Here is a 12167-nt window from a genome sequence, read left to right on the forward strand (position 1 = left end):
CCTTAATTTTGTCTTCATAAAGCCTCTCCTTTTGAACAAGCTGAGTTTCCATCCTTTGTGCCGTAGACTGCGCATCCCTCAGGTGGTCCTCCAGTTCCTGAAAAGAAAAGGTTTAGGTTAGCCGAATAACACAAAGAGTCGAATAAACTACCATTTCCTGAAATGGAGATATAACGATATGATTACATTTGTACAGTATTTGATTAGGATCAACATTCATTAAGCAACAGTAGAAAACCATATGAGCAAACCTACTACAGAAACAAACGCACAATAAAACAAAAGCGTGAAACTTGCATTGAAAAGTTGTAAATCCACAAAACGGCTGTAGCTGCGCCTGTTCATGCTGAGACCGTTTAAGTGCCGCGATCTATGCAGTCTGTTGATAAGATGCCATTTATGAGAGCTGAGCTAGCTAGCACATGCGGTGTGCAAGTATGGGCTCTCAGTATGGAGCAGTGAAGATAACCAGAGATGGGCAGTGGGTAAAATTAGGGGTGGGCTAGTGAAGAGTATTAAGGAAGTCTTATCTGTTGGTCTCTCACCAGGATCTTTTCAGCCATCTGCTGGATCTGCTGGGATTTGGTCTGAATGTCATCTTTCAGCTTATTCTCCCGGCGCTCAACCATCTCCAGCCTCTTTACCTGGTTCTCCAGCGTCTTCCTGCCCTCCTGCTTACACACCAAAAACATCAAAATGAGACATAAGGTGAAGTGTAGACGGCTACAAAGCCGGATGAGGTGGAGGAAGTTGAACTATAGTGACGGCGTGTGTCAAATATTTTACAGTAAGAGGAGCAGGGTGCAGCATTTTTGTCTAAAGTGGTACCTCTGTCTCTCTCAGACGTCGCTTGAGCGTGTCACTCGAGTCGCTTTTGCCCCGCAAGCGCTCCAGGTCTCGTTCCAGCCGTTCTTTGGCCTGTCTGACATTCTGCAGCAGCTCAGTGGCTTCTGTGCTCGCTTTCACCGCCTAAGGGAGGTCAGGGGGTTAGAAGGCAAGTTAGTGGAGTTCCAGAAACACTTGAACCAGACATTTGTACTCATACTGTATTATATATACGGCGATCTGCAGATTTAAACAAGCCACAATTTAGATTTTTCAAAACTTTGTTTATGGACTGGCCCTGGTCACATTTAGTGAATCGGATGTCTCAGATTTCTTTCACTTGCTGACAAAAATGACCACTAACTCACTTTCTTTAACGCTTATCTCTCATCTCGGAAAATCATATTAAAGACTTTCAAGGAACCTGCAGGCATGCTGAATGGACACATTTTAAATACTAAAAAGCTACAATATGGGATAAACAGGGAACAAGGAAGGCTCGTGCAACTGTCGGACTACCAGATGCAATTGCATTTTGCCATCTTTCCGGTTTATTAAAACAATTTCTTGTCTCATATATACAAAGAGTAATGAATTATTTTAAATCAATAAGAAATGTACCTTCGACAGTTTGTCCTGGAGCTCTTGGATTTTCACCTGCTGCTCAGCATTTGTCTTGAGAAGGAAACAAATGGTTACATATAACTACAACTGAAGCACTAGAAATCTATAACACCCTCAGACTCACTTTACCTTTTCCAGTTTGGAGAGAAGCTCCTCTACCTCTGCTTTACCCTGCTCTTTAGCCTGAAAACATAAAGAATGATGAAGCAACCCTGATCCAATTTCCAGTGATTACAGTGTAATAAGGCAACAGAGGCAGCAATGTGTTGTACAGTATTCTGCACATTTCTTGGTTGGAGTACCTTCTGAATCCTCTGCTGGTACTCCACAGCCTTCCGTTTGAGTTCCTCGCTAGTTTGTCTTGAGTCTCTAAGTTCCGATTCGTAGAGGTCGCTGCGGCGGCGCGCAGCGGACAGGTCCTCCTCCAGCTGCCTGATGGTCACTTGCATTTCCTCCAGCTGGGCGTGGTACTCCTAAAACAACACGTCCATAACGGAATCTCATAGAGCCAGTAAAAGAACTGCATCAATTGTGCAATCACAGAGATGGAAAAAGTTTCGTTGACAGTGAAAATGTCAAAGAGCATTAATTTCATGTTTGTTTATTATGGCTGTTGTACAGCAGTTTCCCCCTTTCGTGTAGCTCAGGGATGGGCAACTTTAATGATGTAGGGAGCCACAATATTTCATCAGTGCTACTGTGGGGCCACATAGGACCACGCACTTCCTAGCCAGATGTATGAAACAAATTTCAAATTTGAACAAAATAGGTGCTTTTAATATAGTTCATGTTTCATTATACATTTCTCAGTGCATGTGTAAAAGTGCCTCCATTTCAAAACAATGAGTTTGAGGCAAACAACAAAATAACCACACAAAGGGCTCTCTTGCATAAAAATGACCATTCAAGGACAGCACAAAACGTCTGATCATTATGTGCAAGAACTCATTTTGTGCACTCAATCAAAATTTCAAGATTATTGAGATTTCATGTTTTTCCTGCATGCCTTTCCAAATCCAGAAAAAAAACATTAGGCCTAATCACGTTGTAGTGTAGGGCAGTAGAAAAGCAGTAGAAAAAGTGTAACTAAGCCACGCCCGCCATTTAGTGGTGAACAGAGATATTACAACTTAAAACTATACACACACACTTTGTAAACCAAAAAAATCCTACTAAAAACGGCGATAGAACTCCAATATCCCACCAGTTGCCCATCCCTGTGGTAGTAAAATATGAACGATATTTAGTATTCTTTTACTAGTTCTACACCCTTAAAAACAAGAACTAAAATAAATAAACACATTGTTAAATTATTGAAGATAGACGGTAGAGGAGTGCTAACTGCACTGAGTAATCCTTATATACTGTACAGTTCAAAGTTAACTTTGTACGATATAATGACTCAGGCAAGTTGAGTCCTTCTCTTAAGGGCCCTTTTATCACAAATGGTAAATGAGCTGTCACTTGGATAGCGCTTTTCTACCTTCGGTACTCAAAGCGCTTCACGCTGTACCTCATTGCACCTCCTGATGACGCAGCATCAGGAGCTACTGAGGGTTCAGTATCTTGCTCAAGGTTACTTTGACATGGTTACTGGCCGGGCTTCAAACCCACAACCTTTGGGTGGGGAGACGACCACTCTACCATTAAGTCATGCCGCCTCAAGTTGGCTTTAAATGATTCGTGTGCTTTTTATGCATCTGAGCTGTGCGTTCAAGAATTTCAGAGACTCATTTGGAACAGCATGAACAAAAGTGAGTTGCTCTCCCGCTTTTACAGACAAAGATGTGCTGACATTGTTTCACTGTGCAGCCAGCTATAGAAGCTGCAGTGCACTGCAGCAACGATTGTTCATCCCCATAAAAAAATAAATAAATACAAATCAAAAGGTAACAGAAAGGCTGATTAAATGTTTTATATAACCTACAGTGGCTAAATCTGCTATTCTTGAGGGAAGAGTCTAGCAGAAACACACCGCTGAACATTTTGCTTTATTTGCTAAATGGTGACTTTTGATGATTTTGGGGGTGTGGGGTTGTTTCCCATCATGACTATGAGGATATTTGTAAAGTACTGTACTTCACAATAATATGTGTACAGTATTCTCTGATCCTAAATAGGAAATCATTGCGCCTATCTTCCACTGGAGACAAATGTAGCCAAGCATCATGATTAATGATCAAAGTCACTATTTTTGTACCTCGTAGGGATGCCATCTGCAGGGATGACCTTTGTGATTACAGTATGCAGAACGAAGGGAACCCTCGGAGGTGATGCCCTGCCTGAGAAATGCTGACAATGCGCACCATTGCACTGCTAATTCAGCCATTTCACGATTACAGGTAAAGACAAACAGTGATTTCCCAAACTGATGGCTAGATTGATGGATCTGACAGATTTTCCCTTTAGTTGGTCATCTTTGAGTTTGAACTCTGTTGTCTTGCAGTAGCTAACTGAAACACAAGCTCATATCGATGACGAGAAAAGGGATGAGGTAACTACTACACATACTTGCTCTTTAATTTCCTGCAGCTTGTTGCTCTGTTCACGGATGTCGTGCAGCAGCTGCATAGCTTTGTCATCTTCTCTAGAGACTTCCACGCGCGCCTCCTCGAGGCTCCGCTTTAGGCTCTGCAAACACAGCATATAACATGGCTCGAAGTAATATTTATTTATTTGGTACAGGGCACCATAGTACACCATTTTGTGAAACAACCTTCAGAGAGAATTATTTGGTTTTAAGGTTTCGCTTGAGTTCGCTCTGTATTTGATTAATAACAACAGAGAGGCTGAAACATCAAGATCTAAGAGCTCGCTTTATGTAAACATTTCACATTAAAATGACTTGTGGAAATCCAAAAGATTTTACAGAGGTAATTGGGCTTTTTGGGAGGACATGTCAGCGGATGTTTGTGTAGCTGACAAAATGTCTGGAGGGATTCTCTCACATCTACGGAAACATCGTTGCGTGCTGTAAGACTCACGCTGCACTCCGTGATGTAGGTGGCGAGGTCTTGCTCGAGGATACTTCTCTGAGTCTCAGAGGCCTTCAGCTCCACATCTTTCTGGTGGAGCACTGACTCCAGATCAGTCATTTTGCGTTGGAACCTGGAGATCTCCTGCTCCATCTGAATACATGACAGGTTCATATTGTTCAATGAATAAAGTCCTGTCTTGGTAGATTAAACGTCATTGTTTGAAAAAGGACAAATTGTGTGCCTAGAATGTCGATGATTTGACTATATTGAATGTGTTGGTAATCTGTTTTCAACTGGCGAGACTTCAGCAGTACTTACGTACTAATGCAAATGCATGCCACTTTGTGTGACCTTGTCGAGCAGCATGCAGGCCAGCAAGCACTGTGTTCAGTTCTCATGTGAGTAAATCATCATCAAGGAGGGTTAGGATGTCTAGAGGGGTTACTACTACTGAGTTATGACCCAACTGATGGTTGATAAAGGCCACTTTGGAAGAAGAGTGTCTCCATTTATAGGGGGCTGGCTGACAATAAACAGAAAAGAAGCCATAAACACCAACGCTTGGAGGGGTATCACTTTTGGGATTTCCCACTCATTTCCACTGGCCTATTGGAAGGTGAAGTGACTGTTTGAAAAAAAAAAAAACAGCTAACAATCTGTTTCTTAAATACGGGAGCAGAGTTCGGTGTCCAGTGCATAATTGCTCAATAGGGAAATTTTACTATAATCACTATTAGCAAAATGCAAGGTAAAATATGACACTATGCTCATGTGTTGGACTTGTTCATCACAATCAATCCCTGGATTTTTTCGGGATATAAAATTGATGTCTTGGATGATTTGGTAGATTTTCAAATGGGTACATATTTTTTCTTTTGCCACTACACTGATTTTGCAGAAAAAATGGATATCAAACCAGTGGTACACCTTGTACTTTTGGCTTTTCAGAGATGCATTATAAAATAACCAAGTATTTCTTAAGGCAAGGTGGAAAAAAGGCAATGTCAAAAAACAATAAAATACACATGTAAACACTTCAGGAAAAGTGATTGTCTAGACCTGTGCAAATTATTGGAGTGGTACCACCAGCAAATGTCTCACCTTGTGACATTTGTCTTGGGTTTCTTGTAATTCCTTGCTTTTAAGGTGGAGCTTCTTTTCCATGGAGTTGGTCTTAGCAGGAGAGTTGAGGCCTGCAGACACTACCCTAGTGTCAACAAAAGCAAAACAATAAAAAGCAAAGACAAAATCAAAATCAACAACACATCAGTACTCCTTATCAAGCCAATCATAAATGTTACTTTTTAGGTGGTTCTTGGCGAGAGTTTGAGAACTACTGCACTATTAAAAAATAACTATTAACTATTAAATCACACTATAATAGTGATAATTCCCCCCTTGTTAAATCATTTAAATCAATTAACTGTGGCTATTCATATTTTGGGGAAAGCTGAATTCATTTTCACTGACCACACCCATGCCTGAATAACCTGTTCAATGAAAAAAATACATGCACTAGAACCTGTCTGAAAAAATGAAGTCGGCTAAAACATCTAAAGCCATTATCCACAAATGAAGAAAACATGGACCGGTGGTGAACCTTCCCAGGAGTGTCCAGCCAACAGCCCCAACAGCACAGTGACAACTCAGCCAGGTGTTGACAAAGGAACCCAGAACAACTTCCAAAGAACTGTTGGCTTCCTTAATCTAAGTTAAGTGTTGACTCAACAATGAGGACGAAACTGGTAAAAAAAAATTTAAAAAAAAAAGAAAGAAAAAGACATCCATGGCAGAGTTCCGAGGCAAAAAACACTGCTCACCAAAATGAGCATAAAGGCTTGTCTTACTTTTGCAAAAAAAATACTAAATAAATCACAATGACTCCCAAATCTTTAGGGAGAATATTGCAGGGACTACAAAAGCTGAATTTTTTGGAAGGTACCGGTAAGCGTCTTGTTACATCTGGTGTAAATGTAACAGCATTTTAGAAAAAGAACATCATACCAACAGTTAAACATGGTAGTGGGAAAGTGACAGTCTGGGGCTGTTTTTTTGCTTCAGGACTTGTTACGATTTGCGTTCTGATCTATATTGGAAAATCCTGAAGAAGAATATTCGGCTATCAGTCCGTGACCTAAAGCTGAAGCGCACTTGCAGCAGGACAACAATCTAAAACAAACCAGCATGACCATGAAAGCTCTCACCATTGCCATCTTGGCTGTGTTCCTTCATGGCAATTTGACCTGATGGTCCATTTCATTTTCACATTTAAATGTTGGACAATTTACTAAACCACTTTGATCAAGGACATTTTTATTCCCTTTCATAGGTGGGTTAACAAAAATAAAACAAATACATACATTAAACAAAAATAATAGCCTTCAGTCAGTTGTATTTAAAATATCTATCTTAATAAGTATTTGAAAACAATTTAAGGAAGATAAATTTACATATGAGCTGTTGCTCAATCCCCCAACCACTGCAAAAAGATTCCTAGTCATGCACATATTTTATGAGTTTGAGACATGCTGCTTGGGGCATTTTGGTGAGTTGTACTAATGAGCAGTCAGACGTGTTCAGCAAAACAAAAATGACAACAAAAGAAGGATTCTACTAACCCCCAAAACACATTATTAGCATTATCATTATGCCAGGCGTTCTTGGGCTCAATTCTCTCTCTTTTTTTCCCCTATACGCATATGCGTGCGTCCACACACTAATGTGACACATCCTAGGAACGCCTATCTCCACTTAATCAACTAGAGCAAAAGATATGAGTAGTTTACAGAAGAAGACACAACATGACTGCCGGTGTAACGGCAAGGGAAAGAGACATTTAAAGGTGAAGAAAATAAGATGAGGCAAAGACAACAGTAAAGATGGGGGTGGGGAATTGGGGGAGGAAAAACACACCACAGTGGTCACCATAGAAATAGATGCTCCCCCAATCTCATCTCTTCATCCCTTTTGCCGTCTAATCTCCTCGCGCCTTTTCCTTCCTTTCTGTTACTGCAGCTGTCATGATCCGCAGTCTCCAGCACGATCAAGCTGGCACAGGCTGCTATAATCAAACACGTCCTTTTGGATTATTACCGGAGGTTAAGAAGTCAAACAGCATCAGGGATAATTACGGTCCCAAAACCCATGCTGTATTCAGGATGCCATTAAGCCGCACAATAACAGTAGAGAGGGCGGGAATGTCGCTGTGTGCGTGTGTGCGTGCGTGTGTGTGTGTGTGTGGGCGTGTGGGTGTGCGCGCGTCTGTGTGTGGGGTTCCACCTCTCAGCGAACCTCATTGACACACTCAGCTGCATACCAATCAGCACCGATAGCAAGACACAGCCTCTGACCCGTGAATTTGCACTCCCTGGGCATCGGATCAACGACATGTGCTCTCAAGACACAAACAAAACCCAAGAATCGCAGAAAAGGAAGCAACACATGCAAATTCAGTGAAACCCCCCCCCCCCCCCCTGTTTATTCTGTCATGCACAGCGTATAGCAAAACCCATTTTGGCCTCAACAGCCACAACACTAATGACAGGCCATGTGCCCAGTCACCTAAAACCACCTGGAATTTGTTGTCAAAGTAATGAGAAATCTGGAGAAACAGCAACCGTCAATGGTAGCATGGGGTCCTTAATTAATAAAAGGTGTATCAGATAGGCATATGTGAGAGGTCCACAAGATCAAACAGGGTGTTTAAAAAAAAAAAATTTTTAAAAAAAGCCAAATAGTGCATAGCAAACAAATTGAACTTACTCAGATTTGGCCAATGTTGTCAGCGCTCTGCTGAAGAACCATCCTAGAAAGGGGAGATCCTTGCCCTGGAAGCCCACAGGGGGAGCTCCTCGCTTGGATGCTGAGGCTGGCCGGGGGGCTGCCTGCTCCGGCTCCTCAAAATTAGAGGTGTCATCTTCGGCGTGCAACGCAGGAACAAAAGGTGGGAGAACTGTCGGGAGAGGGGAAGAATTAGAGGAGGGAGCCAAAAGGGCCAAGAGAAATGTTTTCAGAGGTGGAGAGGCTATTTAAAAAAAAAAAAGGAGGGGTGGCGGGGAGACAGGAAGAAAGAAAGGGAGGAGGAACCTTGCAGAGCGGTGTGCGCCGAGAGTGCGGTAAGTCGCACGTTGATGCACATGCTGCCTCCGTCCCTCCCTCCTCACGCTCACTTGCCCTCTCTCACTGCAGCAGAGCAAGCTTAAGCCAGAGCTGAAGCGGAACGCTCAATCTGCATCACTTTATAAACAAGTGGTGTCCATGTGTCTTTTTGTTTCATACTGTTTATGAATCATTTCATGGAAATCAATTGAAAAACTATCAAAACAAAGTGGTAGTATATTCTTCCATTGGCGATTAAAGCTCAATGATGATTCTAAACATTAGCTCATAAGCTGCAGATGATTAAAATTCAAATTCAGCAAAGATGAGAATGCTTGAGAGGGGGAGAGGAGGGCTTGCATATCAATGTTTGCCAATAACATCAGAATACCAAAAATAACTGTTGATTAATCTCAAAACGTGACGTATTCCAAATGGCGGACGCACTCGGGAATGACAGCATTGTTGTGCATTCTAATGTGACCACACTTGAATGAAAATGTTCCTCAGTGTGAATGTTATGTGTGATTTTGTCACAGATGCTCGGCTGAAAATGTCAACCTCTTCAACGTCGTTCTCTGTTGCCAATGCAACTAGTCATTCATTGATTTTTTTGTTTTGTTAGCTCAACAGGAAAACTTGATGGACGTAATTGCCTTGGCTTTTATACTTTCCTCTTCCAGCTACCAATTTCCTCCCCAGGACAAAGATGGAGTTTTGCCAAGAGCTAGCAATGCGATGCGTAGCACAACAGAACAAACACTTTGATTTGCAACATTTGACGACCCCTTACACTCACACATCATCCATTTTCTATAAGGCTTGTCCTCCCAATATAGATTTTTTGAGGCTGGTGCAAATTCCGCTATTTGCCAGAAAAAAATGTTGATAACCGATTAATGAGCCGATTATTTTTTTTAAATATATGATGAATAAAATAACTTGCTCCCTTAACGTTTACAACAACTGCATACTGAGTGACGTTACTAGCAAAACATGATATGTTCATGATGCCCTTTAACGTTAAAATGTCTCCATTATTTTTGTTTTATTTTTATTTCTAAGTCAAAACTTCATGTGATGACATTGAAATAAAGACCAGAGACACCTTTCTCAAATATCAAAATATGAATAATTCTGTCAGCCATGCAGAAAGTCATCATAACACCCAAATATTTGATTTCGTATTTAAAGTGTACTATTAATGTGTTGCTACCAAAAAGTTTATTTGCTAATTCAGTATGTCCTTTACTTCCTGCCCATACCTACTGAGAAGAATTCACTGTTTCATGAGAAAGCAAGATTATATCAGCGTTTAATCAGCAAAACTCAGGCCGATTATTATTTTTGAAAAGGCCTAATAGCGGCAGATTAAACCGGCTGGCCGATTAATTGGCCTGGCCTTATAAGAAAGGAACAGCTTGTCAGATTTCTTCCTCACCTTGTCGTAAATTGTTCCAGTCCACACTGGAAAAAAATGAGTGGCATCTGAGTCCCTGGAATCCCAGACGTTCTTTAGCGCCACACAGCAAACTAAGCACCAGGTCAACAAACTGTTTACTGGCGTGCGGCACTTCTGGAATCTTCAGAAAACGCTGCGGACAACATACACCTCGAAGTTCAGTCATAATCACACACAATTTCTGTTCAAGTTCACTCCAAGTGTATTTTGCTGTTGAGGTCAGAAAAGCTACCAAAAAAAACTATAGGGGGAACTACAAGTAAGCAATAGAGCCCAATCAAAAGTTAATAAACAAATGAAGAGGCATGTCCTATTACTTTTGCCTATTTTGCAAATATTGGAGTGTTTTCAAACATTAAGAACCTGGAAGTTGAGGATGTTGTGGATGGTCCGTGTGGAAGTGCCATCAGAGAAAGGCAGTTTGGAATAGATCATGTCAAAGGCTATGACTCCGAGGGACCACCAGTCACACTCCACGCCGTATGTGCTGCGAGGGTCCCCGTTCATGGCCTCCAATACCTCAGGCGAGAGGAAGTCTTGCGTTCCCACGGGCACAGTGGGAGTGGCCACCTGGAAGAAGATAAAGTGATGCACCCATCAACAACAACAGAGTCATTCACACAGAGGGCAAACGTTATACTCCACTCACCGTTTTGTTCGCTGTGAGCTTGGCAGCTGATCCAAAGTCTGCCAGCTTGATGTGACCGGTCCGATCGATGACAACGTTTTCGGGCTTGACATCTCTGTAAATGGTTATGTTAGAAGAGATTGCTTTCAAACAGTTGCTGGTTGGCTCATTTCTGTAACATGTGTTACACCACTAAGTTGCACATTGCACTATTCTTAAGGACATATACACAGGATTTTCCAACATTATTCATAGTAAGGGCAATTTTTTTTTGTCAGTGAGGTGAATTTATGTTTGATCAATGGGTGTCTTTTCTTGTTCATGAAACAAGAAAGTGGCAAAGACTACAAAGTTGAGATTCTTTATTTACAAAACATTCCAAAGCCAAAATTAATCACCCCTCTATACAGGTATATTCAATGTTCTAAATGCGTAACGGTAGTTGATTATAACTGAGGATCTTACGGTCCTTCAGAATACTCAATTCCTTTCCTCAAAATTATCATCGATATGAATAATTGATTATTAATTCTGAATCTTTTTCTTCTATTTCCAACAAAAACTCAAAGTCTTTTATCCTTTCCTTGTGTCATTTCTAGTGAGAAGACACCCATTCAACCACAACTGCAACTACAACCTTGACTCTAGCGTCACATTTATCACATAGCGTCTCACCTGTGGACGTAGCCCAGCTGGTGGACAGCATGAATGGCCTCCACCAGCTCAGCCAAATAGAACTGAGCCATGGACTCGTCAAACTGCTCCTCGTATCGCGTGAGCAGAGACAGGAGGTCGCCCCCTGGCAAATACTCCATTGCCTAACACACAGTTGCATGCAGTCACAAAACACATACCAGTGGCATCGGTATTTGGGTCTGGTTTGTTTGTTACTAAAATATGCAGCCAGCACATGTCGACGATGCATCTCTAAATGCCCATAAGCGGGACTATATTTAGAAAAACAGGCAACAGTAGAACCATGTGTGTGATCAAAGCATGTTCCTGTTTAGGATGATAGGGTGGCTTTCATTATAGATTATGTAACATCAGATGTGGTGGCAGATTATCTGTGACATCGCAATTGCAGTCATTTTTTTAAACTAAAATGGAACAAAGGGCCAATCATTGCATAGGGAGCATGTCTCTGTTCATAAGCATCAAGCTGGTACGAAAAAAAAAAAAAAAAAAAAAAGTCTTCAAGTTCGCAAGCCTAAATCTAAATGCGGCTCTCCATTTCTAGCCTCTGTTGTCTGCAAGCGGAGATGAAAGGCTTTTGTTCAGGCTGATTTCAGCTATAAGGCGGCAACCATTATAGCCATAACAGATGAGAGCCCCTGGTGCATGAATGGCCGGCAAGTCTGAATGAGCGGGAGCATTTGGCTGTGTTACCTAGCAACAGGGAGACTGGGAGCCCCTCTAACACACAGATAGAGATGGATGCTTTGTATTTTCCTCCATGCTCTGCTGGGGAGCAGGGTGAGACAGAGGGGCAGGAAAGAAAACGCACCACGCGAGAATGGAGGCAAACATGGTGAACATGGGAAGGCTCACT

General features: G+C 41.7%; 1 protein-coding gene across 4 annotated transcripts in view; it reads right to left on the reverse strand.

Annotated features, from left to right (window-relative positions):
• The window catches only part of cita (citron rho-interacting serine/threonine kinase a), a 35799-nt gene that overhangs the window by 19742 nt on the left and 3890 nt on the right, over window positions 1-12167 (reverse strand). For 3 of the 4 annotated variants that reach the window (XM_086041120.1, XM_086041121.1, XM_086041118.1), the window contains exons 6-19: window positions 11291-11433; window positions 10637-10730; window positions 10351-10557; window positions 9967-10120; window positions 8190-8379; window positions 5529-5634; window positions 4434-4577; window positions 3961-4080; window positions 1752-1922; window positions 1579-1632; window positions 1447-1500; window positions 829-969; window positions 546-671; window positions 2-97 (exon numbers count right to left, since the gene is read on the reverse strand). In XM_086041120.1, the coding sequence (XP_085897246.1) occupies window positions 2-97; window positions 546-671; window positions 829-969; window positions 1447-1500; window positions 1579-1632; window positions 1752-1922; window positions 3961-4080; window positions 4434-4577; window positions 5529-5634; window positions 8190-8379; window positions 9967-10120; window positions 10351-10557; window positions 10637-10730; window positions 11291-11433 (1800 nt within the window). Of the gene's footprint in view, window position 1; window positions 98-545; window positions 675-828; window positions 970-1446; window positions 1501-1578; window positions 1633-1751; window positions 1923-3960; window positions 4081-4433; window positions 4578-5528; window positions 5635-8189; window positions 8380-9966; window positions 10121-10350; window positions 10558-10636; window positions 10731-11290; window positions 11434-12167 lie in introns of all 4 variants that reach the window. The other variant, XM_086041119.1, reaches the window with a different exon arrangement.

This window comes from Filicampus tigris, chromosome 9, assembly GCF_054856515.1.
Source record: "Filicampus tigris isolate MCC_2025a chromosome 9, RoL_Ftig_1.0, whole genome shotgun sequence".
In the NCBI taxonomy this organism is placed as follows: Eukaryota; Metazoa; Chordata; class Actinopteri; order Syngnathiformes; family Syngnathidae; genus Filicampus; species Filicampus tigris.